The sequence below is a fragment of the Arachis stenosperma genome, chromosome 3 (assembly GCF_014773155.1).
Source record: "Arachis stenosperma cultivar V10309 chromosome 3, arast.V10309.gnm1.PFL2, whole genome shotgun sequence".
Taxonomy (NCBI): Eukaryota; Viridiplantae; Streptophyta; class Magnoliopsida; order Fabales; family Fabaceae; genus Arachis; species Arachis stenosperma.
In genome coordinates, this window is record NC_080379.1 from 169,512,564 (window position 1) to 169,527,683 (window position 15,120).

The 15,120-nt window shown below is 30.3% G+C and overlaps 1 protein-coding gene and 1 long non-coding RNA gene across 8 annotated transcripts; one reads left to right on the forward strand and one right to left on the reverse strand.

Annotated features, from left to right (window-relative positions):
• Positions 1-237: 237 nt before the first annotated feature.
• On the reverse strand, positions 238-591 carry LOC130967292 (uncharacterized). The gene has a single exon (XM_057892107.1). It carries the CDS (start codon positions 589-591, stop codon positions 238-240), a length of 354 nt encoding a protein of 117 aa, XP_057748090.1.
• A 9,760-nt stretch (positions 592-10,351) lies between these two features.
• LOC130970089 (uncharacterized) lies at positions 10,352-14,628 on the forward strand. Of its 7 annotated transcripts, XR_009082006.1 has the most exons (8): positions 10,352-10,900; positions 11,139-11,352; positions 12,175-12,233; positions 12,436-12,499; positions 12,849-12,894; positions 12,992-13,124; positions 13,744-13,996; positions 14,251-14,628. It is a non-coding gene; the product is annotated as an uncharacterized LOC130970089 (long non-coding RNA). The 7 variants fall into 7 exon arrangements; XR_009082004.1 differs by having other exon boundaries at positions 12,849-13,124; XR_009082003.1 differs by lacking the exon at positions 12,175-12,233 and having other exon boundaries at positions 10,475-10,900.
• Positions 14,629-15,120: the final 492 nt, after the last annotated feature.

Here is a 15,120-nt window from a genome sequence, read left to right on the forward strand (position 1 = left end):
ACAAGAGCGAAAATTAAGCAGAGTAATTAATGTAATGTATATAATGTATGTATAGGAAATGCATCTTTTCTAGTTTTTTTTAACACACGAAGAAATAAAATGTGATCTTTTATCATTAATTTTATAAGTGAGATCAAAATTAAATATGAAAGAGAAGACAATAAAGAGTGAGAGATCATAATTGACATTATCTAATTTTTTTTACTGGAGAGAATCCATTCCGTGTAGCTTAGCTACCTAGTAGAGTAGGTCGTGAATGGAAGGCAAATCAGACAACAATGCATCAAAGTCCTTGAAGGAAACATTGTTGTTGAGTATGATGGTAGCAGCATGATGATTGACGGCAACTTGTTCTTGAGGCTTCTTGGCACCGACACTATTACCATGACGATATGCCATAATTGCTTCTTCTTGTTCTCGTTCAGTGAAATATAACGGTGAAGGAGTAACAATAGGCATGGAAGAGTTCTTGCCAGTGAGAGATTGAACAACTTGTCTGAAGTTAATAGGGTCGGTTTCAACGTACCTTGTTTCGATCTGCACTATCTTTGGAGCAACACTACTACCACTACTACCATTGTTGTTCATCATGATGATGTGTGGTAACTGGTTAGAGACAATACTAATAAAAATAATAGTTTGTATGGTGAGAGCGTGGATGGGTGTTTATATAGCAATGCAAGTGGCAGTCATGGGAGACTAGTTGACCGGTCGACCTCTTCATTCGCATCGAGCATCGAGTCAAAATCTTCAGCTATTTTGATTGGCCAAGTCAACTTTATCGTCATCATCAAACCTTTTTTCCCTCTATTATTAGAGCCGAAATCTTTACTTCTACGTATTCCTACCTAAACGTACATGTATTTTTTGGGTGGCCCTAAACGTACATGTATGGTATCATTGAAATTGTTCTCTATTTCCCAATTGATAGAAATTAAATTACTTATGCTTATATATTAATAGGGTGCATGCATGTTATGTTATTTCTGCAACTATATTCTAATTATTGATGATTTTATTGTGATAATAAAAATTTAAATATTTAATTTAACAAATATTTAAAAAATTTTATAATACTATGCAATAAATATCGCTTTTTATTTTTCTTAGAAAGCATTAACATTTTTCATAATTTTATTCTTTTATATTTTTAACTAAAAAAAGATGTTCTAAAATCAAACCAGATCGGTCAATTCAATTGGATTAATGGAATAATTTTTTTATCGATCCGATTGACATGAAAAACTACTTGTAAAAAATTAGCAATTCAGAAGCTAAAAGCCCAGAACCCAAAATACCTATCTCCTTTCTCTCTCTCTCACGGAACCCTAAACCAATTACCTTATCTCTCTCAAAGATCCAACCCAACCAGTAGCACCCAGCACCCAATCCCGCCATCATGCATCAAACTCTTCTCCTCAGTTAGAGAATGTCATCAACGCCGGTAGTAATAGAGAGATGGTCAACTCGAAATTTTTGACCGTCGATCCTCTTCGCCTTTACGTCTTTTTTATCTATGTTGTCTCCTCTTTAAGTGCGGTTAATTTGAATCCTCCTTGCTGCTCAGTTTGCTCAATCCTCGTCTCTATCTCGTCGTTCCTTCTCGCTGTTAGCTTGGTTTCTCCTTCGCCAAAAAGTCTTTTCAGAATTACTGTTGGCGGCGTTGCCATTTTTATCCTAGTCGTTAAGCCTGCCTCTATTTTCGAGCCTTAGCTTCTCTCTATCTCTTTTTTGAATTTCTCTCTTCTGCCGCCGTACGTCGTCTTTTTTTTTGCCGCCGTGGAATTACAATATTTGATTATGTTACTCTCTCTTTCTTTAATAATCAATTTAATTTTTTATTTTATTAATTATAATATTTTTGAGTTGCTATATTTTTTATTCTGGATTCTAGTTGCTGGACAAAATAGATTTTAGGTCCTGTGTTAAGATTTGATTAAGTGCTTGCTTGAGTGTCATTAGTACTTATTTGGACGCTATCATCTTGATAAAAAAATATCTTTTTTTTTATTTTTTTAGTGTGTTTGGCAAATTTCTAGTAATAAAAGTAAAAGTACTCGAAAACTTAAAAAAAAAATCTTTTTTGAGAAGCTGAAATTTATATTGTTTTTTAAAAGATCATTTTTTTAAAAAAAATATGTTTTTATATAATAAATAAACAAAAAAATACTTTTATATTGTTATACACAAACATAATTGATGATAGATAAAAAGATCTTTTTTCATGAGATATCCAAACATAAAATTACTTTTACTTTTTCATAAGATCTTTTAAAAAAAGATAACTTAAAAAAATTTTTCTTAAAAGCTCATCCAAACAAAAGATTTTTTTCAATAAAAAAGATATTTTTTATTTTTTAGTGTGTTTTAAAAATTTTTAATAGTAAAAGTAAAAGTACTAGAAAAATTTTGAGAAGTTACAATTTACATCTTTTTTAAAAAGATATTTTTCTTCTTAAAAAAAATATTTTTCTCATAATAAATGAACATAAAAGTGCTTTTATTTTATTTTATCTAAATATAATTAATGGATAAAAAGATCTTTTTACATGAGATATTTAAATATAAAATCACTTACTTTTGTAAGAGATATTTAAAAAGAAATATAATTTAAAAAAAATCTTTTTCGAGAATGACACTCAAATAAACTCTAACTCTGTTGATTAACTTTGTTGTTGGACAAAATAGATTCTAATTATTGCTTTTTTTTGCCTAATTAATTTTATGAAACTGAAATAATTTTGTTGATGGTTAATAATGCTTCACTATTTTGTTAATTTTTATTTGAATGATGATTTTAGAATTTTGAGTTTTAATTCAGTTCTAATATGATAAGATACCAATGTTAATTAACAAATTAGAAATTAATGTGGTTTAAAAAATACTATATCTTTTTTAATTGAAATAATTAATTTTTTTGGTGAATGAAATTTTGAAGAGTGAACTACCAATCCAATCTCAATCTATTTTTTAGAATGATAACGCGATCTCTCAAAAAAATGATCTATTTCGATTTCTGTCCTTTATTTCGTGACACAACACAATTTCTGTGACTGTTTTTTCGTCAACTCTGATCAAAAAATGCTGACGTTTCAGGTTCAAAAAATGGACAAGAACTTAATTGTTTCTAAATTTAAATTGGTTAAGAGTTTGTTTGTCTTTATTTTTTAAACGATATCTTTTTTATATTAATTTTTTATTCATTATATTAATATTATTTTTCAATAAATTATTGAATATACGGTATAATAAATATAAACTAATTAATAAATTATTCAAATTTAAAAATATTATTTATTATGAAACTAAACAAATAATTCTCAAATATAATTTTTAACTATATAATAATAAATATTAAAATACTGTTACATTAATAATAACCCTATAATATTAGGGTTATTAATTTAATGCAAAGATATCAAATAAAATTATTAATTTATTTAAAAAAATAAAAAATTAAATTTATTATTATACAAAAAAATTTTACTATATCTAAAATAACGTGTTCATTAGTTTTCACTTTATTGTGAAAATTATCTAGATCATAATACTTGATTTTGAGTAAAATATATGTAAATTTAATTGAATTTTAATATACGTAAAATTTTAATCAATCCACATTATTCTTATATTGATAAATCTCCATCGATATGTAGCCTTATGACAATATGCATTATTAATATTATTGATACTTTGAGTTTGTTGAGTTTATAAATGGTCTCCATAATATATTAATATATATATATATATATATATATATATATATATATATTTTTTATTTCATTTAGTATTAGTAGTCTATTCATAGTGTATTTTAGTGCAAAAATATCAAATAAAATTATTAATTTAGTTTAGAGAGATAAAAAATTAAAGTTGTTTATTACTCAAAAAAATTATTCTATATCAAATAATGTGTTCTTTAATTTCTAATTTATTGTGAAAATTATCTATATCATAATATTAATAGTATATCATAAGATTATTATTATTATTAATGTATTAATTGTATTTTAATATTTATTATTTATATATATAAATATTATATTTAAGAATTATTTATTTAGTTTCATAATAAATAAATAAAATTTAAATAATTTATTAATTAATTTATATTTATTATATCATATATTCAATAATTTATTGAAAAAGAATATTAATATAATGAATAAAAAATAATTTGAAAAAGATATCATTTAAAAAAAAGGATAAATAAATTCTTAACCAAATTAAATTTAGAAACAATTAGGTTCTTATCTATTTTTGAACTTGACATGTCAGCATTTTTCGTTCAAAGTTGACGAAAAAATAGTCACAAAGATTACATTGTATCACGAAATAAAAAACATAAATTAAAGTGGATCATTTTTCTCTTAAAAGATCACATTGTTATTCTAAAAAATGAATAAGGACTAAGTTGATAATTCACTTAAATTTTGAGTGTGACTTTATATATGGTTATTAAGAAAGGTGAAAGAATTCTCTAATGCTATACAATTTGATTTGGTTGAGAATTGTGATTCAAATAAACGTTTTTATTTGTATATTTTTTTTATGTTTTATTTCTTTTATTGTGAATTTGGTGTAGACTAATTTTAAAGTTTATGGTGGACAATAGAATTGAATTGTTATTTATAATGGAACAATGAGTTAAATCAATTTATTATTTGTAGTACTATGATTTCAGTTGAATTATTAAATTATTGGATCAGTTATCCAACTGATTTATTGAGCAGTCCGATTTTCATAATTTTACTGAAATAACAAAAAATGTTATAATATTCCGTAAAACTACTTTTATGGAGATGTATAGTCTTCTTTTTCCTCGTAATATGTAGTCTAAGTCATTAGTCTCTTAGCTTAAGTCAAATTGGTCAATTATGGGGAAATTTCTTTCTCAGTATTGAACATTTGTACTTTTCTAAATTCATTCGGTCAAACTCAAGATTTAGTTTTTAAGTAGTTACCACAAACTAATATTTTTAAGAAAAATAAAAAAGTCAAACCTGTGTGATTCTCGCATATTTTTATTTAGTTCATCTCATCCTTATATTTAATAGTCATAATAGAGATGGCAGCAGTACCCGTATTCGCGGGTACCCGCCCCGCCCCTATTCGGAGCGGGGCGGGTTTAAATCGTGGCGGGTTGATGAGCGGGGCGGGGCGGAGTCAGGTTCAGGCTAAACCCGCCCCTACCCGCCCCGAAATGCATATATATATATATATATATATATATATATATATATAACTTTTTAGCAAATATTAGGGTTAGTTACTTCTCATAACTTCAGTGGCTCAGTTCTCGCCGTCACTCTCACTCACTCAATTAGGGTTAGCAACCCCTTTGGCCCTTTCTCAGTTCTCATTTCCTCTGATCCTCAGCTCTTCTCCTCTCCAAGACCATAGCCTGGCCGCCTCGGTTCAGTTCAACCCAGTGCCTGCCGTCGAATCTGCTCCAGTTCTGCGTCTCCTTCAAGCCGCCTGTGCCTGTCGCTCCTCCTCCGTGCAACTCGTCTCTGCCATCGCAAGTTCGCAACTCGTCGAATCGTCTGATTCGTCTCGTTGCCACTCCTCCGCAGCGCGTCTCTTCCGCGTGACCGCGACTCCTTCAAGCCGCCTATGCCGGTCGCTCCTCCTCTGCGCTGCCTTTCAGTCCGAAATCCTCTGCGCTCCCTCCGCCCTCCGGCCTCCAAGTCGCGCACTAGACGAGCCACCCCGTGCCTCCCCTGCTTCGGAATCGACCCTCGTCCAGTCGTCCGCGCCTCTCCTGGTCCCGAAACGCGCCTCTCCTGATTCTCCTCGGTATAGTTCTTGCCCCTATCCCAGCCTTTCTTTTCTGTTTGAATGATTTCATATGTTTAATCTCTGACTAATTTTGGATGTATCATGCGAATAGAAAAAGAAGAAGTTCTTTTGTTTTTGGGTAGTTTCTTGAGTTTGTAATTAAGTTTGTAATTGAGTTTCCTGAGTTTCCCAGCCTATCTTTTCTTTTTGAATGATTTGAAATGTTGAAACAGCTTGTTTGGGTTGAATCACAAACTGTTCTGTTTTCTTTGTTAACAAAATATGCAGTTAGTTGGAATAAAACTTGAAAAATTGAAGTTGTTTTGGCTTCTTTGTTGATTGGTTATAGGAAAAAGTTGTTTTGGCTTCTTTATTATTCTTATGCATTTTGGAGTTTGATTTTATTCTGATTTTACAATTGTCATGGTGTTCTAATTGTGGAGAGAATCACAAACTACATACTGTTCTGTTTCCTTGGTTAACAAAATATGCACTTAGTTTTATGTTAATGTTAACTTTGATGTCATTGAGTTCCTTCAACCTCATCAAATTTTTTCCAAACGAACTGGTTAGCATAATTCAAAAAGAGTTCTAAATCAGTCTTTGATTTTATATTCTCGTTTTCTTCATTCATCTCCAGAAGGATAAAATCTTCACAAAAAGGTCCTGAAATATTATTACAGTCAACATTAACCTTCTTGTTTAAAATAAAAATTCTGAGTGCAGGGTATATGTTACAATGTAAAAAACGTAGAGGCAACTAGCCTCACCACATGATAATGAGTCTTGCATAGTTGCACCAAATCAATTGACCTGATCAATGGTTACTTATTTTTCAAATTTTTGAGATGCATCATTTTGGAACCTTTGCCCTTTTCGCTACGGAAATTTTTAAATTGGTTCAAAAGCCATTAACTGAAAATTTGAATTCTTTTTGTTTTTGATTTGATGGACAAGCATGGATGGATTCTTTACATTTAGAAGTTTAATCCAATAAATTTTGTTAGAACTTAGCAGGTTAGGAGTCTAAACAAGTAGCATAGAGTGTTATCAAATATTCAAATCAAAATAAATTAAATGTCAAGGGTTGTGAATACCGAAAGGTGAACTTGTTAGGTGCAAGCTTATGATTTTGTGCATTTATGATTTGGTTTATTCTAATTTTGTAATTATGCATTTATGATATGATTTATGTTAATTTTATACCCTCATGTATCCTCTAATTTTGTGAGCATCTTTGGAAAGTAAAGGTGATATATTGATTAATCTTCATTTATGTTAATTTGTTTCATAGTACCGATTAATTTGTTAATTGTTATCTCTTTTAATTTTCAGGTTTAAATCTTGATTTGCAAACTTTTAATGATGATGAAGATGTTGAAAGTAATCAAGAATAAGGGTTGAAGATCATTGTTATTTTAGTTAATGATATTGTATGAATTTTATGTTTATATTTTAATTTATCTATGAATTTTAAATTTTTGTCTTATTTTATATATGAATAGGTAAAAATTAAAATAGGTAAAAATTAAAATATTTATGTTTTACAGGGGCGGGTACCCGCAGGGACGGGTTCGGGTTCTGTTATTTACTACCCGCGGGTAGTGATGTGGGCGGGTAATATATGCATAACAGGACGGCGGGGCGGGGTCGGGTAGGGCAAAAACCCGCCCCTACCCGCCCCACTGCCACCCCTAAGTCATAAGCATTAATTTAAATGTGTAGGTAACATTATTGTATTAAGAATTTAAGATACACCCATAACTTGTATTTAAATAATTATATTTGAAACAAAAATATTTTTATATTATATTTAGTGATAATTATAATACAGTTCATACTCATATATACATACTGAGTATAGTTATAAAAATCGGACTATTAATAAAAATATAAAGTAAGTCTGAATCTTTTTTATATTGCATACTCTTCTTGTCGCTAAACTATATTATTCTTTATTATTTTATATGCTAATTATTAATTATATAGTAAAATTACATAGTAATTTTTTTAGATATTATTTTAATTTTACATTCACTTATATTTAAATTAAGTATATTTTTTATTATTTATAATTATTAATATAAATATTATTAAAATAAAAAATATCAAATATTTTTTTTATTACAATATAATTATTTTTTATGGTTATATATGATATTTATTAATATTAGTTTTCAATAAATACATATAGTATATAACAATACAATAAATATAAAAATATTTTAATATAAAAATAAAATTTGAAAAAATTTATCATAAAAAATACTAGATTTTATACACTTATTTAATAATAATCAAATTATAATTTGTCGATTATAATTTGTTGAAATTTAATTATTTTTAAAATATTAATTAATTAAGATATATATTTTAAATTTTAACTTTAAATTTTTTATTATTTTATAATTTTTATTTATATAAAACCAATTCAATTAATAATTCATCAGTTAAATCAATAAATAAATAAACTAATGACATGATGAGTTCGATTACCGATTTGATTGTTAAATACCAGTCCCATTTAATTTAGCTTTTTTCTTGGACATGCCATTTAATTTTGCTTGCACAAACAATGACACACACCCCCACTTGATGTGCAATTTGGGCCTGATGGAAGTTATTGCTGATTGTGGGCCTCCATAAACTGATCGGGGACAACGAGATAGCAAGAAAAGCAATGTGAAACTGCCTTGTAATAAAATTGTTTGAGCTTATGCAGAAGCCAGAAGCCCATCCCAAGTTCTGTAACCAAAAACAGCAACACATTGGCCAGCGACAAACTCTTAAATAGAACTCAGTATCATGACAGATTAGTCCTTGACCTGTCGGATTAGGAGATACACGCGCGTCCCCCACCTCTCACTCGTTTGTCATACACGCGCTACATATAATGTGCTGCAACCTAAAGCTTTGCTCAACGTAAACCTTTTGCTGCAACGTAAACCTCCTCCTCTTCCTCCTCCTCTTCCTTATTCTTCTTCTTCTCTACTCGCGTTCTTGAGTTCTTTCTTATTGATCTGCATTGCCTTCGTCGTTCTCCTCTGGTCGCGTTCATCTTCTCGTTTTCTTATTTCGATCTGGTTACGTTGCATTTTTCTTCTTCTTATTCTTCTTTGTTTTCTTCTTCGATCTGCACTTCTAAATTGAAACAATAAATGACTCAACTTCAAATCAGGAGAGCGATTTGGATTACTCTTCTCAAACGAATCAAACTGACAAAGTTTGGATTATTCAATTTTGAATCGAATTGAATGGAATGCAATTGCTAATTTGAATTGAATTGATAATATGTAAATTATAGACAGAGTTATTTGAATTTGATTTTATATAATAGATTATGTTTCGTTCACTCAATACTATACAATTGTTTCACCACGAGTACTGTGTTCGGTTCACTATGAGTACTGTGTTCGGTTCATTCTGCAGAAAGTTGTTTGAATTTGATTTTATATAATGGATTATGTTTCGTTCACTCAGTACTATACAATTGTATTGTGTTCGGTTCACCATGAGTACTGTGTTCGGTTCATTCTGTACTATTCAAAACTCTTCTTCCTCACCTTCTACTACTTCTTCACCAGACAGAGAAGGAGGAAAAGACAAAAAAATACAGCAGCAACAACAATAAAAGAATGATAATAGGATTTTAGGGTTTAGGGTTTATGGGTTCAGGGTTCAGTATACATGGGTTTAGTGTGTTTCAAACTTTCGGTTCACTTCGTGTATTAATTTCGGTTCACTGTGTTCATGGTTGAGGGTTTATGGGTCTAGGATTTAGGGTTCATGGTTTTAGGAGTTTAGGGTTTACGGTAGGGTTTAGAGTTTGGTTTAGGGTTTAGCATTCACGGTTCGTTCACTCAATACTATACAATTGTATTGTGTTCGGTTCACTATGAGTACTATGTTCGGTTCATCATGAGTACTGTGTTCGGTTCATTTTTCACTATTCAAAACTCTTCTTCCTCACCTTGTACTGCTTCTTCACCAGAGAGAAGGAGGAAAAAACAAAAAAATACAATAGCAACAACAACAAAAGAATGAAGATAAGGAGAAAACACGTGAAGGAGAAGGAACGCAAAAAAGTAGGAGAAGGAGGGACGCAAAAAAGAAGACGAAGAAGAAGACGCTCCGTGCGTAAACGAACGTGAAAAAGAAGAAGAAGAAGAAGCGCAGGAAAAGAAGAAGAAGCGTGGGGAGAAAAAGCGTTGGGCAAGAACGATTTCGTATGTGTTGGACGCGTTTATTTCACGTTTCATTTAATGATATTGAATTTTTTTTTATATTGAGCCAACTTGATTACACGGATGTGTAGCATCCCGCTTATTTTTAGTGTCTCGCCAAAAACAAAGGCAGCTCAAGCGAATGGTTGCTCCATAGCCGATACTTTTGTTTGTGCCCCTCAATCATAGTACCGAAAACATTATACATTTCAGTAAATATAATATTTAAATAATTTAAACAAAAAATTTCCAGATGTTCCACCATTGACAAATATAAAGAGAGATGATACGCTCAGTTAAATAAATGCTAGTAAACCAAAAAAAAAAACTGCTAGTACGTTCTGGGAACCACAGGGCAAACACCTTTGAACTTACAAGGAAAAAAGAAGGGGAAATAAGGGGCAAAGTACAAACCGAAAATTCTGAGAAATTGCTAGTACTTTCCAGAGACACTGATCTTGTAATAAGACAAAAACAAATTCAAAGAAAATTACACAGTGTTTGGTTTAAGAGAATTTAGGAGGAAAGAAAACAAAGGGAAAGAAAATGGGTGGAAAATTTAATTTTCCTCTGTTTGGATCAGCAGGGAAATTGCTTGGAAAACAAAAAAACGTATGTAGGGCTCAGCTTAATTTTTTCCGCCCAAAGCTGCGAAGAAAACTGGGATGAAAGTTCTAAAATGGATAAAATTACATATATGCCCTTTCATTAGTAGCAGAACAAAATCCCTAATTCACTCTTTTGAAAAGAAAAACACGTCTCTTCTTCTTCCCTGTTTTCCCGTCATCTTCAACAGCGACGCCAGTGCTTCCTAACTCCGTCGGCATCGCTGCATGAGCTTCATCATCGTAGTGACAGCTCCACCGCATCTTCATCCCTGCATCCTCATGCCAAAGGTGCGTTTTTTTTCTGTTGTAGTGGTAGTTTTTCCCAAAAAATGAAATGCAAAAATCATCACAGTACATATTTTGAATTCTTCTTTTGGTTTTCAACTGAGATATTGTTCTGATTCTATGTTCTATGTATGATTCTTATGTTTGTAGTGGAAAATTAATCCATGTTTTTTTTCATTATTTTCAATTGGGTCTGTCATCCTAATTCAAAAATCCAACCACATTCTTTGGTTTTCAACAGGATTGTTCTGTTCTTTAACTGCTCTCTCTTCTCTCCTCTTCTCCAAGGGGCAATTTTCTCGGAAGCTTCAGAGGAAAAAAACAGAAGAACCATCATAAAAGAAACACAGAGTGTACCTTAGAAACAAAGCAGAAGGAGTCTTTTGCTGGCATTGAAACAGTTTATTTCAGAAACAACCACACGCACACCAAGTGTTTGTTGGTTTGATACAAAGGTTATTATTTAACTCTTCAAACATCACTGCTCCCCTTCCCCGTTTTAGTTCTTTTTCATTTGTTTGGTCCACAAAGAAATAATTTTTAACGCATAAGAATTTGATAAAAAATATTAATTTAAAATATTAATTAATATTAGTTAAAAATAGTAACCGTGTAATATTTTTCATGTTCTGTTCAATATTATAATTCATATTAGTGTTCTAGTAATAACAGAGTAATAATAGATTAATATAATAAGTATATCACAAAATAAAGATCATAAGGTCTTCCTTTTTATTTATGATTTTTGATAATATTATACAATCAACTTATCAAAGTAACTAAGTCCAATGTTAGAGTAGGCTCTTATCCAATTCAGTTTTATGCTCTGCTTGTCTCAAGAACTACATGATTATAATTTATTATTGGATAAATACACAAGGTCTTTTAAATCTGATGGAGTGGTCCAAATATGAAAGAAAAGGATTCACTAGTGATTATGAACTCTATGTACATTATGATTAACAATGCTATGAAAAGTGGGTGTGTGAAAAATAAGTAGAAAATGCCAAAAGTTTTACCTCTTGAGTGTTGCTGTACATTTAAATAATTTAAAATGAATCCTAATTAACTTAGTTTAATGAAAGATTGGTGGTGGAAAATTTATGATAAATGGATGATATTTTACATGGTAGATATTAAAGTGGTGATAAGATAAAATTTACTTCTTCTAATTTATTTGTAGTGGTAAAAAGCTAATCATGTATTAGTCAAAAGTAATTGTTAGATTCTTATACCTGAGAGTGCAACTAAATCAGTAGTGTTGAGTCCCTGAACAGCAAAGAGTGCTTGAAGTTGATCCAAGGTCATTAAAGGACTTGGAAGATTTTGTGCTAAGGTTATATTTGCTTTTAAACTATCTCCTTATGATGATCAACTCCTTTTGTAGTACTAGCAATTTAATACTATAATATACACTTAGATATAATAACAAGGCCACTGAAAAGAACTTGAATTGGTAAAAAGAAATCCCTATTAGCAATTTAATACTATAGTATACTTGTTTCTAACTTAAGGTTACTCACTCAATATGCAAACAGTATTTAACAAGAGGGACAAGTTAGTATGGTGCAGCCATCAAATTAAAGGCAGAGGCCTACTTGAGTAAGGACATCTATGAGCTTTTGATGGCCTTTGAATTGGTTTCGTTTTCCAACTGCTATATAGTATACATGTTTCTATTTGCTCTCAATTGCTCATAGATAAAATATGTTTCCTCCTTAAAAAGTTTAAGAAATTTTAATTGGATACTTTATATTTAATTTTGTTAAATTTCAATCTATATGTATGTCATAATTATTACCGTTGATAAGTTCTAATTATATTCTTATTGTAGAAAAGCATAGCTTAATTTTTGTGTTATATACTGATATTAGTATTAGTATAATTATTAATAGTTCCAATTTCGGGTCTGAGCCAAGTGGACCATGACTGACCCCAGCTAATTATGCAGTGTTGGACTGTTTCTTCCATCGCGGTACATCTTCGACAGGTTGGGGGTATTGTTCTGATTCTTCCATGGAGTTGTTGGTTCACTGGCAATCCCTTGTGCATTACTTTCCAGAAGAAGATTCTTATTTTCGGCTGCACTTTCAGGTCCCAAATAGAAGTCCAGAGCTTCTTCTGCCGGCAGTGGAGTGGCATCAGCTCGAGTGGAGGGTGGTAGAACAAGTGCGCCAGTAAATATCCTGAAGCCACGGTGTAGCAACCCTTTTTCTCCCTTGGCCAGGTAACTGAATCATCCCCTTCCCCAATTTCAGTTTGTAAAATATTCTGTGCAATATCTGTACTGAATTGTTCTGCAATGAGCTGTTGGTTCCATTGCTTGTTTTCGTTTAGGAGTTGATTAACCCAAATTAGTTGTTAGTAGGAATTAACATCTGAGTAGATAATGCTTGTTGACTTTTGATCCAAGAGTCCTCCATTTACATATGGGTAAATACCAATCTACCATGTTATATGTATAAATTTAACTGGCTACACGTTAACAAGTTGCGATTCTACCTTGGAGCAGAAGAAAAAATGGTTAACTATATTAAAATTTTTGGTTCTGGTAATTGTTGGCGCTATAAATTGTGACCGCTAGTATATTTCATATGTAGTATTTATTATGAAACGTAAATATAAAATTTACTATATTATATGATAATTTTTTGTGTCAATATTATATGATAATTTATTATTTATTGTTAATTTTCTAGTATTAGTTCCTGCAAGATATCATAGGTTAAGTTTCACCTAATCAATTTATAAGAAGTTATTATATTATACATGTAATAATTTTTTATATTATTGAATTTGAATTATATTGTTTATTATTGTCTTATATATTATTGAATTTGAAAAAGGGTTGGCTATTATGCAACAAAGTAGGCCTCGCTTTTATAGCGAATCAGATGTATGGGATATGTTGTCTGAATTGGGTCTGATAGGTTCAGCTCGGATGCAGTGTTATCAGTTTTTATGTGAAAATGAGCAGAAAAAGCGCCAAATCTTTGGGATCCCACCTGAAATGCGATTGGATGCTCTTTTTCATTTCATGACAGCTGCTGGTGTTCGCTTAGGAGATATGGTACTTTCATAAAACATTAACCATTACAGGTATAACTTATATACGCACTTAATTTCTGATTAGTTTGAGGCTATTGCTTTCATTAATTGATTATATGTTTCTGAGTGTCATATACTATGGGTATATCTTCATGTATGTATGTTAACCATGGTTGAAAATCACTTTATGTTTATATACTTTGAGATTGATTGGTTGTTTAAATAGAAAGACAACGATATAGTAGATTATCATGATCAACTCTAATCTCTGAATTAAGTTGTCTTTGTTGTATATGCTCGTGCAGGAATCATAACTTGAAAATGTTTGGGAACAAGAAGGTCACAGCTTAGCACAAGTAAAATTTGATCATGTGTTAATATTTTTGAGTCGGAGAAACTTTATTTTTTTGAAGTAGATGGGTACAGATGACTCCAACTATGTAGATTTTATTTTTTGGAAGTAGGCGATGTCGCTGACCATGAAGAATTACCCTTTTGAAAAGTGTTGTTTGGTGATAAAATAGTACTCTCTAGGAGTTCTTTTGGTTATTACTTTTTTGGCGTTTTGTTATATGTTTATAAAAATTGTATATGATTTTTGGCCTCACATACTTGGAAAGAAATGCTACCAAGTTTTGAGAATATTTTATTTTGTAATTACAATTTAGTGAATTTTTTTTAAATATGCTTAAGGAGATTAATGACGTAAAGTATGAGTAGTTTTTATTATTTTTTTACAACATTATGTATTTATATATTTTTAAAAAGAATAATATATGTTTGTATTTATGACATTAAAGTATAATAGAAAATAATAAATTCATCAAAATAAATTCAAAAAATTATTATTTTTAACGAAAAAAACACGTTAAAATTTTGAAATATAATTTAGATAATTTTTTTATTAGAGAAATAATTTAAATACATTGATATATTATAATTTATATATAATATAAAGAAGGGTATTTATGTAATTTCACTTGTTTATGGTTTTCTCTCTTCCTACTTTTCCTTTCATCCAAACAAAAGAAAAATTTCCTCCCATTTTTTTTCCATCTATTTTCTCTTCATCCAAACAACATAAAAAAAATTAACTTTTTCTTTCATTTTCTTTCCTTCTATTTTCTTTCCTCCCATTTTCTTTCCTCTCATTTTCTATCATCCATCCAAACAAA

Bases quoted from the DNA above. Each gene is read 5' to 3' on its own strand.
- LOC130967292 (XM_057892107.1), bottom strand. From the start codon at position 591: ATGATGAACAACAATGGTAGTAGTGGTAGTAGTGTTGCTCCAAAGATA.